General features: G+C 42.5%; 1 protein-coding gene across 1 annotated transcript; it reads right to left on the bottom strand.

Annotated features, from left to right (window-relative positions):
- Positions 1-1,102: 1,102 nt before the first annotated feature.
- mboat7 (membrane bound O-acyltransferase domain containing 7) lies at positions 1,103-17,275 on the bottom strand. The gene is made up of 8 exons (XM_012967437.3): positions 17,118-17,275; positions 14,498-14,583; positions 11,412-11,541; positions 11,006-11,132; positions 9,167-9,323; positions 7,133-7,493; positions 6,450-6,632; positions 1,103-5,858 (listed from the first exon to the last, which is right to left on the bottom strand). The coding sequence occupies exons 2-8, from the start codon at positions 14,571-14,573 to the stop codon at positions 5,468-5,470; spliced, it is 1,425 nt and encodes a 474-aa protein (XP_012822891.2). The 5' UTR covers positions 14,574-14,583; positions 17,118-17,275; the 3' UTR covers positions 1,103-5,467.
- Positions 17,276-20,989: the final 3,714 nt, after the last annotated feature.

Below are 20,989 nucleotides of genomic sequence, written 5' to 3'. Positions count from 1 at the left end.
TACTAATTACTAGAAATGGCTACTTCAGCCACACCCAAAATGACCAACTCAGGTGCCTGAACTTCATCATGCAGAAAGTAAGGTCCATACAGAATGGGTTTGCGGAGACAGAAGTGAAAGTGAATTGTAATGCCGGACTGTGAACCAGGCTTGATCCCCAACATCAGTGCCCAACCTCACCAATGCACTTGTGGTTAAATAGAAGCAAATCCCACCATTAAGCTTCCCACATCTAGTGGAACCTTCCCATACCAACTAGCTGTTATAGCAACTAAGGGCGAGCAACATAAAGGATAAGTAAACCTTTAAAACAAGCAATTGTAAAATTGATAACTTTTACAATTCAATATTTATTTTTAATTCCAAGATATTAAGGGATTAATGTACTGTTAATATGTCGGCCACCTGCTGGTATGTTTCCGACCATAATGTTGGCAAGGAAATTGTTCGGAGAAAGGATGTCTGATGTTTTTCTGGTTAGAAAATATGCGAAAAAAGTTATCTGAGGTTTCTATGTTTTTCCTAACCAGAAGAACATCAGACTAGCCCTGTTTCTTTCTCCTCGACAACATCATGGTTTGGAGCGTAGAAACCTGTGAACTGCTGTTTGACTCTAGTGCGACTGTGTGAGGCCACAACAGATTCAAAATGAGTGGGCGGTGGGAGGCACATAGGCCTACGCCCCTCTGGCCCCCAACTTGCGCGCCATTACGTGCAAGGTATGGAGCGTAAAGAGGCACAGCCTTCATGGGGGGGTCTCCTGGTGCTGCTGTCTGAATCAGGATTTCCAGTACAGAAAGCAGCAACACCAGGGGGCTCAAGTCCTATTAAATAAACACACTGTTGTGCCCCCTGAGGTTGCAAATAACCTCTACATTGTAACCATAACATGCATACATACACAGACCAGCACAAGCGGGAAGGCTTTCCATTAGATATTGGATTTGCTTCCATTTAGGGGACCCTATTCACAGAACATACAATCTATATATTTTCACACAACCCCTTCATGTTCCCCCAGACCTGCTAAATAGTCATATTAATCTGCAGTGTCCCAGAAAACATTAATGCAACGGATAAACAAACACATCAGACTCAGTAGACAAGTCAAAATACACTTTTTTAATATAAAATGTACTTTTGCAAGAAAAAATCCTGTGGTATCACCAGTTCTTGACATATATGTCTCTTGGTACCGCTCACATTGCCTTGATAAACAGATTGCACCTTCCTTTTGTGGCCAGCAAAACCTATGCAGCATTTGGTTTGTCTGTCGTGGGCACATGAACAAATTAGCAGCTCAGAAGAGGAGAATAGTGGAAGGTCACAGTGTCTGAAGTCCCTATTTTATGTCCATCTATCCAACAGCAATACTAAAGCACAGCGGTTTTCAGGTTCACTTCTAGAACATATCAAAAATTTACCAAAATATGACATCTGGAAAAAACAGGACTGGATTTACTAAAAGTAATGCTGATGCCTTTCATAATGATGGCAGTTATTCTGCTGCAGGGCAATAGTACATACTGGTTATTTTACAAAACAAACAACAGGAGAAAAGTGCCGTTTCCGGATTTATTTTTGCCATATCTTGAGGAGTTCAGAACGACCTGTTGATATGTTCTAAAGGGATCTGTGGCTGTCAACATCTTGCAACTACCCATCAGCCAGTGCTACAGGTTTCATATTTAGAGAAAAAAACGTTACAAGTGAAAGTTCATCTAATGTAAACTTATGGATTTATGGGGCCTGATTTATCCAGTGGTAATGATAGAAGAGATTTCTTCCTCCCCCATGGGATGTGCATCGGAACACGTGGTGCTGCTGAGCTAAGCAATGGGCAGACTATTAAAGCTGGAAATCCCTTAGGATGCCCCAGTTCAATATTCTATAAGTCTGCCCCCTTAGTGCCCCATAAACTATAATTATCTCAGCAACTTTGCAGTTGGTCTAGGATATATACTAGCTAGTTTCATGGCACCCCTGGAGACATCCGGTGTTCAAATCTTTACAGCCATTACATCACTGAATGTTAAAATTCCCTTTAGTAGCCTTTACATAGGTTTAAATTGTGTGGTGTTATCTTCTGTCACATAAATCGTCCCTTTTTCATTATTTATATCTTTCAGTAGCTTAGTGGGCACTGGGATGCACTGTAATGTCACCAATCAGAAGGCTTCTGGAAAATGTTTCCAAATTGGAAGCCATATTAATATCATCTTTAAAATGAGATTAATGCCTTGAGGGATAACCCCACAAATAAAAAGCCTGTTATGAGAATTCACAAGGCATTTCTCTGGGTGCTATTACAGAATATAACAAGCTTTAAGATGCATTATGCACCTTTTTAAAACCCAGTGAATATGACTTGTGTTGGAAATCTATTCAGCCCATTTTTTAATTTAAAAAAATCCTTATTTTGCTATTTTTTTGCCATTATAAAGCACTAATGTAAAACTGGGGTTGTTTTTCACGGCTATAAACAGGCTTATTTGTTCAAAGGGAGATAAGGAGTTCTGAATAAACAAACCCCCTCACTTCCCTACTATTTAATTTACTTTACTCTTATTTTGACCTGCCAGAGGCTCGATTGATTGTGGAGACTTAGGACAAAGACACATGGGGCAATTAGTTGCCACAACTTTTTAACATTACTTGTACATTAGTCTATGGCAGCTAAAATGCGGTGCTTAATCACCGCGATCATAGCCACTGTGACTAATCGCACCATGTGTCTTCACCCGTAAGGTGGCCATACAGAGGCCAATAAAAGCTGGTGGACCTTCTGGACAGAGTCAGCAGCTTACTGGCCCATGTATGGTGCCAACCTGAATGATCAATATCTGGCCGAAAATTTGCTTTTCAGTCTGCGCTGGCATATGTACACACAGCAACGCTGGGTTTACTTGGAAGGGTTGAACTTGATGGACTTTTTTCAACCTAATGTAACTATGTAACGCACAGCATAAAGCAAAGAGCCAACTGCGCCCTGCAAGGGCTTAAGCATTTCCATTCCATACAAAGAGAGGCGATAATGAGTAATATTTCCAAAACAGCTTGGATGGATTTCTGGTATAAATGGGCATTGCTAATCAGCCTCACAGATAGGATAAAGTTCTTTCCTAACCCCCAAAATGCTAACTGGATTGCTCCCTGGATTAATAACTAATTAATAAAGGCTAAATAAACCATAACGATGCCCTTTTGTGCTAAAGTTGCATCCAGCTGTTTGGGAAAAATCACTTACTATCACCTCTCTTTGTAGGGAATTTGAAACGTTTCGGCTGTTGCAGGACGCGGTTGGCTCTTGGCTCTATGCTGTGCGTTGCCGTGCAAACATATGCCGGTGCAGACTGAAAACCTAACCAGAAATCTACAATCTATGATGCTGCAACTATTGTCTTTTTTTACGTTTTATATTTGATGGCACTAACAGGCTTAAAGATTATGGGGCCTATAAGTGTCAATAACAGTTACTTTTGGCAATTCTTTTTTTTTTTTACTATTGCCCTTATTTTGTTAGCTTAAGTATTATTTACTCCCCTCCCCAAAAAAAGAACCTGTATTACTAATTGAACCAATGTGCCAAGCGTTAGTTTATATATACAAAAAATTCGATGTTTTGGTGAATGTAAAATCTGTTCTTTATTTCAGAATTTGCAACGGCCACTCTGAAGGATAAAGAACTGTTTTTTGGCACAAGAAGAGAAAAGACATAATATAGCCATAGCAATTAAAACTATTTTACATTTCCATTGATTCAAAGATTTTTTGGATTCTTTTTTTCTGCCTCACCCTAAAATGTTTTTAATAGCATTTAAATGTATTTCAACAATTTATAAACAGGGCCCTTAATGTTTAAATAGAAATATATAAATATCTGTATTTCTTTCAGTGTTGGGATCTTTGGCAATAAATATGTTTTATTGAAAACATTGGCTCTGAGCCTTACTGGGCAGGGTTAGTGCTACAGGCCATACAGTGATTAAACACAGGCCCGGACTAGCAATCTGTGGGTTCTGGCAAATGCCAGAGGGGCTGCTGTAAGATGCCATAGACAGTCACTATTTATTGGGCTGGTGGGGGGGGTTTGGGCCTCTCTGTACTTGAAATGCCAGGGCCTATTTTAAGGCCAGACCAAATTTCTCAGTCCAGACCAAAATTAAGCACGATACAGTACAGCATAAGTCAATTTAAATTGATAATAAATAGATGTGATGTAGGTGCTAGGGCTAAACATAATTATATTTTTTGTTGTTATTGTTATTTTAGAAACTTCATACAATTCCTGATATAATGAATGATTCCCGCTGTTGATAATGGATACGCACAAGTAAATGCAAATGGTAAACCATGATACAAATGAATCTACAGCACAATGCCAATTCCTTAAACCATAAGCGATCACTTTTTTGTTAATGGGTTTCATTGGGAATTCCATATGTAGTTTCTAGAATCTGGCTTTCTATTGATATGTTAGGACTGCTGGAAGAGGCAGGTCAAAAACAAGGGGAGTGTCCCAGATTCACCATAGATGTAGTATTGGTACAGAAAGCCCTATTGGTGCTGTTCCAGCCAACACCTTGCTGTATGAGAGACCAGCAGCACATGACAGAAATGAATCTTTAAGGCTGATAAAATGCCAACCTTATGGACCAAGTAAACAAACTACATTTCCCAATATATATATAATGCAGGCAGTGCAAAAGGACAAGGAAAGGTTAATATAAATTAAAAGTAAGTCTAAAGGCATTCTTTTTAAGTACTTACTGCATATCTAAATTCCCAGATCCCTGCTTGCCTCTCTGAGATATGGTGCTGGCAGCCTACAGCAGTGTGAAGCCTACAGTGACATCACTGAAATCTCTCTCCCCTTCCTGTAGGTGCCAGCAGCAGCCTTCCTATTCTCTGAGCATGTGTGTAACTTGATCCTGTCTCCTGTTCTGAGCTACACATGCCCACCAGCCAATCAGAAGCGGATCTGGCAGAGGGGAGGGGGGGAGGGAATGAAACATATGTGCAGTATGAAGCAAGGAGGGAAAGGAAGGGAGAATACCTTTTTAGAGATGGCTGCCTGTTCTAGAAAATGTGTGACTGAGTAAATATATGATTAGGTGAGCCAAAAGTGTGGCTTTTTACTAAACAATAGGAGGACTATTGGGCAGTATGCTTTTTAAATTTTGACATTCTCCTTTAAAATCTTGATGTACTGAAAGCCGGGACCGTAGCCATGTGACTTCATTAGGTGTTCCAAGGAAGCACAAAAAGAGCTATCTGAGGGAAGCTCACAATACACAGTAAGACCAGACCTTATTCCTGTAGGCAGAATAGATGAGCTGTCTTTTACATTCCAGAACCTGAAGAAGATAGTGGGAAAGGGCTGTACAGATCCAGTTTAGCACAAGTCACAGGGTTCTCTATGGTTGGCAGGAGGATCCAGGTACTTTGACTGAATCTAGAACTGTCTTTATTCTTGGAGCCTGTTTTCTTGTTTGGTCTCGGCTTTCTCCTCCTTCGTGTTTCTTGGGCTTCGAGGAGACTTTAGTGCCAGCACTCGACCCAGAATCAGTAAGCTTATAGCCACAACATGCACTGAGAAGTAGATGGACTGCCAGTAGCGGTAGGTATCGGTGAAGGTCAGCAACACAAACCCCATGCACATGTAGTCATAAGCTCTCATCTTAAGGAACCAGTGGACCCAATCAAACATCAGCTTTCCAGAATCGGACATATGACGCCTCAGGCCAGCCTCCATGGCCCCCTCTGCTGCCAAGCATAATGGAATGGTCAGGAAGCTCATGTAATATCCAGGGTGGATTCCATGCCAGTAGGCGCTTATAAGCATGGTCCATGCACTCCTGCAATGGGCACAGAACAGACGTTATAAAAATTATTAAAGGACAAGCTCACCTTTAAGTTAACATTTGGTATGATAACCTATTTTATTATCTTCTTGTGCCTCTTTCCAGTTTTTAAATGGGGATCACTTTTATCCTGTATTTAGGTCCCTTTCCTATTTATATTCTAGTCCCTCATTCAGACCACTACCTTGTGGTTAGGATAACTTGAAACCTAGCAACCCAATAGATGGGCAAATTAGAAGCCAAAGCTATAAGGTCTTTGGGACTTAGTAAATTTCTCTAGTATATAGAAAAAACAGACCATATGTTATATTTTTACCACAAATAAGGCCAGGTCAGTTAGTCGGAATGGCTAGGCCACTATTTACACCAACATTAGAAGGATAATTGACCTGTTATAGGCTAATATTGTACAACCCAGCTATGATTTTAGGTTTAATTGAATGTGGCCCTGAATAACTTCCTAGGAAACATGGTACCTGATAAATTATTTCCTGTAACATCTATTCATAGCATTGCTTATCCTTGCTGGTCCCTTTCCAATATTTGAACAGACTGCGGCACCAATTTAGAATCTCTTCAACTTACCCAAATACAAAGGATTTAACAGGAGAATTTTTATATATATATTGTGCCAGCCACCACTGTACGCTCATGTTCCAGCACCGCATCCCATCCTTCACTTTAACACAGAAATCTGCCCCGTAGGAGTCAATGTTCTTTATTGTCTCATAGTCGTACTCCAGTTCCACTTTGGCACCATCAGGGTTTCTGGTTTGGGTCAAAGGAGAAAATGCATGAGGGTAACTAAGCTGCATCAATCCATACTGCTGGCAAAACAATCCAATTGGGTTTGATTAATGTTTACCGTAAATTATTTTTAGCAGACTAAGGGACATATTTATTAACATTTGAGATAAACATCACTGGTAATGTTGCCCAAAGCAACCAATCAGCAATTAGATTTGAACAGTCACCTAAAAGTTTGAAAACAAAAGCAAAGATCTGATTGGTTGATATAGATAACATTACCAGTGATACTTGTCTCCAGCATTAATAAATACACCCCTTAAGGTATGGCAACCAAAACTATGGAAAGATCCCTTGTCTGGAAAATCCCAGTTCCCAAGCATTCTTAATAATAGATACTATACCTGTACTAGTGCAGGAATATAATTACATCCCTTTTAAACAGGAAATGTCATGTGTGTGACAAATAACATTCAATGTTCCTATAACAAACATAAGAAACACTCTTGCTCCCCTCCTACCTTTCTAATGGAGAATATTCCACAGTTGGCCCTCCTCCAGGCCGTGATTTCGCTGTAACAGGATAAGCTCCAAATGCAGCGGCAATACAGCCACATTCAGCGAATATCCAGGCTACGTAGAATCGCATACGGAAGATGAAGAAGGTGGGGACCATATAGAAGAGACGATACAGGAAAGCCTGCTCATAGAAATCGTCAGTCTTCACATATTCCAGAGGGAAGTACTTGGAAGCTATAAGAAACAGGACTCCAAAAACTGGAGCTGGTTTAAGCCTGGTTACCAGTGGCTTCCAGCTTGGGATAGAAAGGGAGTCTATTTGGTGCAGCCAGTCATAGTAGGTCTTGTAGCGATAAAAGGGACCTGGAAGTCAGAATATGTCAAATATTTACTATTGTGACAATGTTTCACATTTCCATTGTGTTTACTGGATATACATTACTTTTGGAAGCACTAAAGCTCAACAAAGAATAGGTCTAAAAAATATTACACTGAGAGCCTCATTTATGAATGCCCACAGGTGATGGTGCTAGAGCACTACAGAGCTCTAAATCATGCCCGTTAGGGCTCACTCAGAGAGAATTTGCACCTGGGGTATACCTACTTGCTGCACCTCACTCAAGATTGAGTTGAGGTGTAAAGCCCTGTGGTGGCTGGTATTAGACAGCTTCTTACCACCCACTATAGGGTAGTCACTAAGTACAATACTCCCTAGCTGAATGATATGCAGGCGCTAATTTGCAAACAGGCCAGACGGACCTAGGGTGGCATGCTGCCTAGCAACATCTGCAACCGAAGCAGGAAGGGGGACTGGGGGGTGGGCAGCGGAGTAAGTTTTGACAGTCAGGCCTAAGGAAATGCAAGCTAAGGTGGCCATACACGGCCAATTTAAGCTGCTGATATCGTTCCTTCAGACAGATTCTGCAGCTTATCTGGCCGTGTATGGGCACCAACGATGTGCTGGCCAGATCTCGATCAGGCAGATTTTTTCTGTCAGACCAGGGACCGCATGGGCTCGTTGATGCGGTCCCCGAACTGGAAGCGCCTACGGTTTTCATTCAAATTAGCCTGATATTGCCCACCCACAGGTGGACATATCGGGAGAAGACCTGCTTGATTGGTGACATCGCTAAATGAGCAATCTTACAGTGTATGGCCTCCTTTAGGGGATGGGATGTAACAGGGAAATGGACACCTGTGTCTCACCCCTAACAAATACAGTGCTGTTGCCAAATGCATCCAGTGCTGTATTCATGAGGCAAGTGTAGGTCCTTACACTTCATTCTGGCGCTTAAGGACCTGTGTCTACAGGCAGAATCTGCCTGTTTTTTGCACTCTGCACCCTGCCCAGTCGTAAATGAGCCATCATATGTCTTAGCCTTCTGACCAGCCAAGCCCAAGGCCACCACAGCCCTTTAGCAGTGAAGATTTGTGCCCCAATAGATTCCCATCTTTTTCTGTGCTGATTCAAATAACAGACTCTAGGATGCTGTTACCTGAGCTTATGCACTGGCGTATGATGTCCAGTATATATACACTGTATAACTCACAATAAAAGGCTGATCTGTAATGTAATGTAGTTCATATTAACATTACATGGCAGCGCAGAAACCAGTGCAGTCTGCAGCAAAATTTTATAATCAGCCCTGTAGCATTAGATACATTTCTGCTTGATTTCCAAAGACCCCTAAGCTTAGCTTCTCAACAGCAGTCCAGAGCCCACTGAGCATGTGCAGTGTCACTGGCACTCAAAAGATGGCCTAACTAAATCCAAGATGTGGAGCTTCTGTGAACGACACTGAATCAATTTTTTTGTATTAATATCCACTAAAACATTTGGATATAAGTTGTTTTGCAGTGAGACCTTTATCATTTATATATGAAATCTGAGGAGAAATGCTATATGACACCCTCTCATGGTTCAGTTATCACCAAACATGTATTCACCTGGCTTTTGCAGGCACAATGCTCCTACATTTATTCAGAACTAAAAATATATGAAATCCCAAGAGAAGCCTCTCTCAATCTAGGTTTACCCGTCATCAATCCGATGTAACAGTAGCTGTAGTAAAACATTTCCCGCAGACTGGGAACGCTGGGAATCGTGCTGATCACCGAAGACTTTGAAAACGACGCCACCTCCTGTTTCTTTGTTCGGTAAAAGTCCTGCACTTCATTTGCTAAACTCACCAGCTGCAACAAGGAGGAGATAGTTCAGTCTGCACATACATTCATTTAGTAGTAATACTGTGAAAATCTAAAAGCATAAAAAAATTATTGGTCAGGGCACAACATAAAAAAGATTCTTTTTGTTCTCTTTCTCTGTACAGGCTATATCGAAAGATATGGCATGTCTCTCTGTCTGATGCCCACCAATACAGGACTGGGATTCAAAATAGACCCTGGCTTTTCGAGGCCCAAACAACTCCCCACCAGCCCAATAGTGACAGTCTATACACCTTATAGCAGCCCCTCTGGCATTTGCCAGAACCCACAGATTGCCAGTCTGGGCCTGATGCCCACTCTTACATACCACCAGTCCTGGTCAATTTTACACTTAGTCAGACCACACACCTGACTGCTCAGCAATGGCCACTGAGAAGCAATTATCATACTGGCTGCTTTTTAGGCTTATGAAGGGAGAATTAAAGGGAGATGAGCACCATTTGGCCGCACTGAGCAGAGATCCGATATGTGTGAGTTACGGAACAATAGTGACTGATCATATACAAAGATTAAAGAGAGGTGGTGACAAGGAATGGCGGTTACTACAGACAGAGTGCTTTTGGATATATACACTTAATACTTTGAAACCAAGGGGACTAAATACTTCATTACCCTCTTTTTTTGGGGGATCACTGATAATGATTTTAAATGGGGTAAAGATTTTGCTATCCAGTGTATAGGATAGGTTGGGGCTATGGCTTTTTTAAACGGGTGAGAAATAGTTTATTTGATTCATTTTGTGTTTGACTCTGAGAAAGGGTTACTGTGTAACACCAGTCTCAACTGCCTTTTGATACAACAAAGAAGAAAAATGTCCAGTGGCGTAACTACATGTTATTAGGACCCCCAGCAAATTTAATTTAGGGCCCCAAAACTTTGGTAAATTGACACATTATACCAAGATAAATGGCAATTGCTCATTAATTAGGGTCTTACTTGGATCCCAGACAACTGGCCCCCCTGCAACTGCAGGGTCTGCTACCTCTGTATTTATGCCCCTGAAAATGTCCCCAGTCCCTGGACATTGCTATGCTCAGTTGCTTTTTAGGCTTATAGCATATGGAGAGCTTTCTCCACTGGAGAAGAAATGCTTTTGTCTGTTTGTTTTCTATAAAGATGTTTCTAATCTTGCTTATTCTTCTTTTCCTTGCCTGTACCATATTTCTGCTCCTTGACACCATGTCCCTCCTATATTGATCAAATTGTCTGCTGTTTACCATTTATAGCAATGTAGTGGGAACATGGCTGAGTGCCTGAGTATTAGGGTTGAGCCGAATCCACTATTTTAGGATTTGGCCAAACCCTGAATCCTTCCTAAAAGTTTTGTCCGAAATCCAAATCCTAATTTGCATATGCAAATTAGGATAAAGAAGGGTTAAATAGTGCTGCTATTCCGTGTTTATGAGACAAAAAGTCATGTGATTCGAAGGATTCAGTTCAGCCAGGAGCATGGATTCTGGATTTGGTGCATCCCTACTTAGTATGAAGTGAAGTATTTCCCATCCCAAGTACAAATTAGCAAAGAAAGGTCTATGATTAGTATCACTTACATAATGACAGTATCCCTTACATAATAATACTTTAGTAAATACTTTTTATATAATATTATTAGAAGAAATATGACAAATACATAAATAGCCTGGGCTCACCTTTAATGTTAAAAGAAGCTGAACTGCATTAGTAAATGGGGTTGGTGCTGGAAGATCAAAGTACGTTACTGTCCTGAAGAAGAGCAGGTAGGCGAAGGTCCAGCCCAGCGTGGGGAAGTGGCAGGCTCTGAAAGCAAATAAAAGAAAACAAACTGCGAAATATGACATCCTTTCATTTATTTACCAATTTCATGCAGTTAAATAAACACATAGCCCTTTAATTGTGGTGAACTACACCCCCCTGTGCCTCCTTCAATACAGTAGTTATGTTGGAACAATGTTAAATATGGAATGAAAAAAAAATAAGTGAATGTAAATTAATACAGCTGACTGTGGCTGCAATGAATTTTCTTTATGTTACGCCATAAAGAAAATGACATGATAGCGCCCATATGATGTTACACACCTTGGGGTTATTTTTATGATGAGCCATGTACCCAGGATAGCGATGACAGAATGCAGGGTGTGGATGTGACAGGTAATCAGTGTAAGGGCCAATCCAACTGCCGCTGATCCCCGCTGTTTGACTTGTGGGCCTGAGAGATAAAGAGAGACAGAAGGAATAGACATTTGCTCTGTATAATCAGGCGCAGAACACATTTTCCCAAAAACAATATGCACGTCTGTTTGTCTGCCCCTAAACTCAGTAATGGCTAGACATGGGGAAGCTGAAGCAGCCACCAAGTTGTCCTAAAAGAAACGTCCTGCTACCAATTGAGTGTATTTAAAGAGGTTGTTCATCTTTAAATTAACTTTTACTATGTTGAAGTGAGTGCTGTTCTAAAACATTTTGCAGTTGGTCTTAATTTTTTAAAATTATTTTTGGTTTTTGAATTATTGAACTTTTTATTAAGCAAATTTTCAGTTTGGAATTTTAGCTGCTATATGGTTGCTACAGTTCAAATGATCCTAGCGACCTGGCAGTGGTTTGAATGAGAAACTGAAATATGAATGAAGAGTGGGTTAAAATAGAAAAAAAAGTAACAATAACAATGAAATTGTAGCCTGAAAGAGCAATAGATTTTCGGTTGACCCCCTTTTGAAAGCTTGAAAGAGTCAGAAGAGGAAGGCAAATAATTGAAAAACAGTAAAAAAAGAAAAAAATGAAGACTAATTTAAAAGTTGCTAAGAACTGGGCATTCTATAACATTCTAAAAATTAACTTAAAGGTGAACCACTCCTTTAAACCTGGGCCTAAATATACACCCGCTCACTTGGCCAGCTAGCCAGAAGACTGTAAGCTCTTTTGAGCAGGGCCCTCTTTGCTGCAATTGTGCTAAGGATGCAAGGATGCCGGATGTGGATGTGATGCGGAGGAGGGCGTGGCCTGCGCTCAGCGGAGAGAAGACGTGTTCTAAGGCTTAGAACATGTCTTCTATCCGCCGAGCGCAGACCACGCCCCCCATTATTTTTTTTTATTAAAAATTTGGAGGGAGCCAGATGCAACCATCAAAAGAGCCACATCTGGCTCCTGAGCCATAGGTTCCCTACCCCTGATTTAGGGTAACCCCAGAAACAACACACTATGTATTGGCCTAACTTAATTCAGAAGTTATTATATTTTCTGTAGTTAATCCAAACACTTTGGCTGAAATTGCTAATCGGGACCCCACTGGGCACATTGCTGGGCTATGCTGTGTCTCTATTGCCCTATTCCTATATACCAGTTGATCAATAAAAAATAGGGATGTTGGCCCTCACTGAGAGAAAGCAGCTGCCCTGCAAGGGCTATTGCAACATGAACATGAGTCAGCTATGCTTAAAGGGGAAATACACCCAGTTCCTGTACAGGCCTTACATTCACTTTGTGTTCCTAAAAATGAGCAGTGGAACACACTGGCATAGGTTATTTCATAGAGGGAGCCTTATTCATCTGCATTAATCAAATGTACTAGTATTGTGCATTTATGTAGCAAACAGCATTTGTGTTATTTATAAACAAATAAAAAAAGAAATGAGTTTGGCCAATCTGACCATGATAACCCACCACCTACACACAGATCCAATTTGTATCAGAACTGCCCTGCGCTACTACACATATATCCATAATAGTTCAAGTATAGTATCCAAGGCTATTCTTATACTAATATCTACAGTTAGTATTAGTGGTTGTATATATAATTTATGTATGGGAGTGTATAGATTGCTAAGTATAGGTTGTGTGTGCTGCGTTTACTTGAAAGGGTTGAACTTGATGGACACTTGATGGTCTTTTTTCAACCCTATGTAACTAATGCTAAAGGTGGGCTACTATGTCAAATGGAAAAAAACTATAAAGCAATTATTATTTAGCACCCATACTGTCCAACCAGATGTTCCCTTGTATGGCCAGCTTTTCAGACTTTCTTTGTAAGCAAATTAATTCCCTCTTAGCCTGTGCTAACAGGATCCATTTTCCCTGAGTGAGCTTCACTCTGACCTGTGAATTAAACACTAAGCTTGTGTTACAGGTCTTGCACTCGTACAAGCCCTTTATCAACTCTCACAGATCGGCACAGGTAATGATAGCTGGCTCTAAATAAAATATTTATTTGTTGCTAATGAAAGCGATAAGAGCTTTGTCAGGTTGTTCCAGGGAAAAGCATGGAGTGGCCTGACTTCCCTCCTGTAGTTCTAGGACTTTTTCAGCTCATTCAGTTCAACCTTTTGGTCAGCCTCCACCCCCTTAGTCCCTAGCAAAGTTACATATAGGAAAATATTGGTTTTAACATAGTTTCAACAATAGCTAGGCCAGCAAATAAGTGGTCACCCCAAATCTTACCCTAAGTGACCTGCAAGCACAGTGTCAGACTAAGGAGTCGGGGGGCCCACTGGGGCTGCTGCCTGGGGTCCCCCACCCCAGTCCGGAGCTGCTGCACCCCTCTTTCATGGGAGAGTGGCCACAGTTTCAGCAGGGGGGCAGGCCTGGGTTGGCAGGGTTGTCAAGTAATACAATGGCACTCAGGGCTACAAAAGGGACAAGCCCTTAATTCCAATTTTAAATTACGGTAGTGGCACTACCGCAATAAAAAATTGGAATTAAGGGCTTGTCCCTTTTGTAGCCCTGAGTGCCATTGTATTACTTGACAATTCTGGATTTTTGGAGGGTGCCGATCCCTCTGGCAGTGAGCACCGGGCGTTTAATTTTTGGAGAGTTATGGGTGTGCGAGAAAGGTCTCTGCTGTAGGCTGGGTTGGCAGGGGTCATTGGGCCCACGAGGGCCAGGGTTTTTTCCTGGCGCCCTGCCAGTATATATACACTAGTAAAGAGACAGCTGTAGTAGCATTGTGCCCCAGCTTACTGATCTCTTCTGTAGTACCTAAAATTGCTTTAAAGAAGCTAAAGGCCCTCTGCTGCCAAAACTAACCCCCATTATGACATTTTAACTATTGGTGCCCCTGTACATTCCCCCTTGCCAACTATACAAAAATATCACATCGAGAGATTCAGTTTTCCTTTAAATGGCACCAAACATAGCAGAACTGTCTTTTTGAACATCTAGACGTCACTCACTTCCATTCTTGAAGAGAAATCCAAGTGGTGCGGAACAGAGCAGGATAGCGAGATAGGTCAGCTCATCCGGAGACATGCTCACACTCCTGCAAAAAGTAAGATCAGTGCGTAAGTGTCATTTTACCTGTTTGGCATCACCCAGCATTGTGTCTGGATTTGCTTTTAACAACAAACCTTTTCACAGAATGCACACACAGCATAGAAATAACACTGTTATGGGAATGCACCAGTCACTAAAGGTACAACACATATTCAATTTTTTTCTTGTTTATGCCACTGTAGCGTGGAGGCCATTAAATATAATTATATAGCAGAATGTAATATATAAACATAAGAGAGAAATAATATAGGAGACAGTAGTATGTCTTTAAATGACCCCTGTGCATAAGTGTGTAGGAGGCTGGTTTGCTTTGTGAATATTTGGATCTTGGCCCGGATAAGATTGCCAATCAAGTTAAATAATTGAAAGTAAATCATAGTTTAGATTAGCAACTACATTCTAGAGCCAGGCTCTTATCTCATACATTCCTACTACGTGATTAGCAAATGTCTGGCTGTTAATACAAACTTATATGAAACAGTTTGCTGAGCAAATAATGACTCCTCTATACACATACAGAGAAATGACCCATTTAAGGGGGATGCCTATAACTTCTTTAGGGCTGCGACACATGGGGAGATTAGCTGCGCCGCGACTAATCTCCCTGAAATGCAATCCCACCTACTAGAATGTAAATCGCCGGTGGGATGGCATACGCAACCGCGTATGCCATCCCACCAGCAGTTTACATGTGTCACAGCCCTTAGAGAAGGAACACGGGGGTGAGTATTTACAATTAACGCAGGCACTGGGTTTGGTGCCATGGATAAGAGCCGTGACACGCGGAGAAATTTGTCACGCCGTGACAAATCTCCATTGACGTGGGTGATTAATCTCCCCGCAATGCCATCCCACTGGCTACTATGTAAATCGCCAGTGGGATGGCATACGCGGCACCATGATTTGATGACGTTTCTCTTAAGGCAACTTCGGCAAATCGTGGTGCCGCGTATGCCACCCCACCGGCGATTTACATTCTAGCCGTTGTAATGGCATTGTTTTGTTAAATTACCCCAGTGTGTCACGGCCATAACAGGCAGAAAATTGAGATGGAGCCATATTTGTATTTAACAAAACAATGCAAAGTTTGCTACTGGCCTAGCAACACACAGAAACCAATCAGCAGGTAGCATATACTGTAACTTGTTTAAAAATATCTGGTTGGTTGCTAAGGTTTACTAGACTTGAAGTCTTTTATTACTTTACTCCATGTACCTTATTGTTAAATGATGCCTTAATTTCCTATTGTATATGCTGTCAACTCACTCACTACTGCCCAAGGTAGCAGCTTATTGGCCTGTGGTGTGGACCAAAATCTTGTCCACTATGACTGATAAGTGATCAGATATCAATAAGGTATGCAGTATGATCCACTTTGTTACGGACCTCATTGGGCCACAGACATGGCCCTTCCCAATGGGTCTGCACCTATGTATTTGTGAATGAGCTACACACAGAGCAGTTTGCTGAATTATTCATTTGCCCACAGATTTGTTCTCATAAGAAATGTATGGCAATGCTAGTGCCCAAGTGGTGCACTCAAGGCTTGGAGGGAACCTTGTCAAATTTCACCTGCTGATTCTTTCAAGGTGGGAAAAAAAAGGACTATAATTTAAAGGGGAACTTCTCCCAGTAACGGCTTTTGTATTATTAAAGAAAATGTAATTATAAGTATCCTTACAAAATGCATTCATTGCACATTTCAATTGTTTGAAACCACTGCATAGAGCCCATGTATGGGATCTATTATCTGGAATACCAGGGATCTGGGATGGGTTGATCTGTAATTTAGAATGCTATACCTTCATTCTACAAAAAATAAATACACCATTTAATAATTAAATAAGCCCAGTAGGATTGTTCATGGGTTCATGTACCTTAGTCAAAATTAAGAACAAGCTACTGTTTTATTATTACAGGGATAAAGAAAATTACAGATATGTGAATGAATTGTTTAAAATTGACTCTATGGAAGTCAGTCTTCCTGTAATTCAGAGCTTTCTGGATAAGGGATCCGGCACCTGTACCTGTTTAGCTCTTTCTATTCTCTGGTTCTGACTTAAGACCTGTTAATCAGCTGGCTTTTGCTATATTGTTTCAGCAATCAGAACCAGGAGGGTTGAGAATATCAACAGCAAGGCGGATCTGCTATCAATACAGTTCCAGACAACTTCAAAACCACTGAAAATGTGTAGTAATGACTGTATGACTAGCCTGCATTATTATCCCATAAAGATCATTACACATATTGACATGTAGCAGCAGTAAGGTGTGTATGCTCATATAGGTTGCTGGTCAGTTACACTGAACCTTAGTCAAGTAGTTGCAGATACATATAACTATAGAAAATAGAGATATATATATAATCAGAACCGCTCCTTTATCAGCCCCCACAGAACAGCGCATCCCCCATTGCCCAGACAGGAGGCGGAGAGCAGAGACAGGCTGAGACATGGTGCATAAAGAGAAGGGAGAGCCATGTGCCCGATAGCTGCCAGCCTTCCCCGGCGCTCCCCTTACCGTGCAGTCACTTAGCTGTGGCCTCAGACTGTTCAGGGAAACTCATTCATAGGAAGCTCAGGAGCACAAGGAAATGACAAGACCCCGCCCCACCCCTCCGTGCGATGCTAGTTCCTAGTGGGGAAAAGAGCACCTGTGATGTCACTGTGTCATGTGATCACACACGTGATCCCCTGGACTTTAGGCCACTAGTCGGTGGCGTATTGAGGCAGCATGGGCTAGATGCTCTCCCTATATGTCTTACTGTTCCATATCTTCACTATTTACGTCGTATTAGGGATGTCTAAACTGCAGTAAGGGCCTGGATGTGTGTGTCTATATATATGTAGATATATATGCACATATGCACTATTATATATATATATATATATAGAGATAGGCATACCTCCCAACAATTGAAAGATGAATTTTTTTACCACGCCCCCTTTTGTGGCCACGCCCCAATTACCACACCCCATTAAAAAAAAAATACTCCTTTTATATAGATCAAATGGCGGGAGCAGACGAAAATGTGCTATACCCTCATACTGAACGACCAAAGGAAAACAATATAGCGACTCCTACATATAAATACAAATATAGAGAGAAGGCAGTGAGTTATAACTAAGTACCAGTTTTGCCCCCCCATACACAGTAGCCCCCAATACACAGTGGCCCCAATACACAGTACCCCCCCAATACACAGTAGTCTCCCATACACAGTGCCCCCTATACACAGTGCCCCCCATACACAGTAGCCCCCCCATACACAGTAGCCCCCCCCATACACAGTAGCCTACAATACACAGTAGCCCACAATACACAGTAGCCCCTATACACAGTAGCTCCCAATACACAGTGCCTCCTATACACAGTAGCTCCCAATACACAGTGCCCCCTATACACAGTGCCCCCTATACACAGTAGCCCCCCATACACAGTAGCCCCCCATACACAGTAGCCCACAATACACAGTAGCCCACAATACACAGTGCCCCCTATACACAGTAGCTCCCAATACACAGTGCCCCCATACACAGTAGCCCCCCTATACACAGTAGCCCCCCATACACAGTGCCCCTATACACAGTAGCTCCCAATACACAGTGCCCCCTATACACAGTAGCTCCCAATACACAGTGCCCCCTATACACAGTAGCTCCCAATACACAGTGCCCCCTATACACAGTGCCCCCTATACACAGTAGCCCACAATACACAGTAGCCCACAATACACAGTAGCCCCTATACACAGTAGCTCCCAATACACAGTGCCTCCTATACACAGTAGCTCCCAATACACAGTGCCCCCTATACACAGTAGCCCCCCATACACAGTAGCCCCCCATACACAGTAGCCCACAATACACAGTAGCCCACAATACACAGTGCCCCCTATACACAGTAGCTCCCAATACACAGTGCCCCCATACACAGTAGCCCCCCTATACACAGTAGCCCCCCCATACACAGTGCCCCTATACACAGTAGCTCCCAATACACAGTGCCCCCTATACACAGTAGCTCCCAATACACAGTGCCCCCTATACACAGTGCCCCCTATACACAGTAGCCCCCCCATACACAGTAGCCCCCCATACACAGTAGCCCCCCATACACAGTAGCCCACAATACACAGTAGCCCCCATACACAGTGCCCCCTATACACAGTAGCTCCCAATACACAGTGCCCCCCCATACACAGTAGCCCCCCATACACAGTAGCCCCCCCATACACAGTGCCCCCTATACACAGTAGCTCCCAATACACAGTGCCCCCTATACACAGTAGCTCCCAATACACAGTGCCCCCTATACACAGTAGCCCCCCATACACAGTAGCCCCCCCATACACAGTAGCCCCCCCATACACAGTTTCCCCCCCTGTACCTCCCATAGGCGATTCGTCTGCGGCTTCTTTATGCCTCTCCTTGCGCTGCGCGACAGGCCCTTTTATAAGGTTGCGCCCCGTGCATAATGACGTTACACCCACAGGCGCAACCTTATAAAAGGGCCTGTCGCGCAGCGCAAGGAGAGGCATAACGAAGCCGGAGACGAAGCATGAACATCCGGCTACAGCCAGCGTATCCCGCTGTGCTGGATAGTTCCATGAATGTCCCGCAATGCGGGACATTCATGGAACTATCCAGGACAGCGGGATGCGCCATAAAAAGCGGGACTGTCCCGCGAAAAGCGGGACTGTCCCGCGAAAAGCGGGACTGTCCCGCGAAAAGCGGGACAGTTGGGGGGTATGGATAGGCCACTACTTACTTGTGTATACACACACACATATATATATCCAGGCCCTTTCAGTTTGGACATTCCTAACATAACGTACATAGTGAAGATATCTGCCAATGGGCCGATTTCTACTGCCAATAACTTTCCTTTAGGCCGTGGGTGTCCACACTTTTTTGCGGTCGCAGTCGATGAGGACCGATGAGGAAATGTGGCGTGAATGCGCACGTACGCATTCGTGCAGCACTTCCGCATCCCCGGCTTGATCGCGGCCCACCAGAAATCCACGGGGGATTGATTGGTGGACCGCGAATTACGTATTGGCCAACCCTGCTTTAGACCAATATGGCAGCTTAACTGCACATGTATGGGCACCACCGACGGGCCTTCACCGACTGACACCTGACTTGAAATCGGGCAGATCTCAATCTGTCAGATTGGGCTCGTTGATGCAGCCCCCGATCCGATAGCCCCTATGCCTGCTGTTTAAATTCCAATTAGCCTGATATCGCCAACCCGTAACTGGGCATATCGGGAGAAGATCCGCTTGCTTGGCGACCTCGCCAAATGAGTGGATTTTACAGTGTATGTCCATCTTGGATGTGTACAAGGGTTGCCACCTGCTAACATAACATTGGCATGAAGAATCATTTTTACCAACCAGCTGGCAACCCAATGTACAGGCTGGGAATGAGAGTGGTCTACTCTCTATGCAAGTTTATAGGAAACCCATAAAAACAGTATTTTCCAAAGTATTAAAATAACTGCACTTTAATGTCGGCAGTGCACAAACAAAGAACACCACATCTAAGTTTTAAAGGCATTTCTGTCAGTTGAAATGCACATACAAAACGTCTGCAGTTTGTAAACTAAAAAACATCATATATCTATATCATGCTGTCTTGTCAAAGAAATTCTGAATCAGTTAGAGAATGGCTGGGAGAGAGGGTAGGCTATATAAAGAGAAGGCAAAGACTGATGCACGAGGGGAATGAAGACAGTACTCCTCATATACAAGTACAAAGTGCAAAACTGAGCCTACATTCAGGGTCAGAGTGGCCCACTGGAATACTGGGGGAAATCCCGGTGGGCCCTTCACACAACTCCAGGCCCTGTTACTATTAGCCACCAAGGTGGTCACATTCATGCTTTGGAAAACTTCTGTGGTGGCAAATTAGATTTTACCTTGTGATGGTGCAGATGGACATGCCTAGCTTGTGCTTTTCATTTCTTATAGCAATGGAAAATCAGTTGGTACTTGTAGCAATCTTTTCTAAATGCTTTGGTATTAATGTACACCTAAATAGATTTTCTTTTATGATCAGATTTTGCAATAACCCTCATGTGTTTTACCTTTCATTCACTGTTGTTGTGCATACCGAATCAGTGTGAGAATTAGTCACTACAAAGGCAGGAGAACAAAGAGCAGACAGTGTACATTTTACTAAAGAAACTGTCAGGTTACTACTAATCTCAAAGGGAAGCCAGCCACAATAGAAGCATTTGTGTACAAACACCATACACATTCATCCCTCTGCTGTGCTAGGAAGTTTTTTTTGTGCTTTTTAAAGGGACAGCAACCATTTCATTTGTTTTCTCTCAACCCTAAAAATGAGAAACTGAAGTACAGGTACCGTGGCTTGCAAAAGTATTCG

Source organism: Xenopus tropicalis, chromosome 7, assembly GCF_000004195.4.
Source record: "Xenopus tropicalis strain Nigerian chromosome 7, UCB_Xtro_10.0, whole genome shotgun sequence".
NCBI classification, from domain to species: Eukaryota; Metazoa; Chordata; class Amphibia; order Anura; family Pipidae; genus Xenopus; species Xenopus tropicalis.
This window is presented reverse-complemented; position numbering and strand designations above follow the sequence as displayed.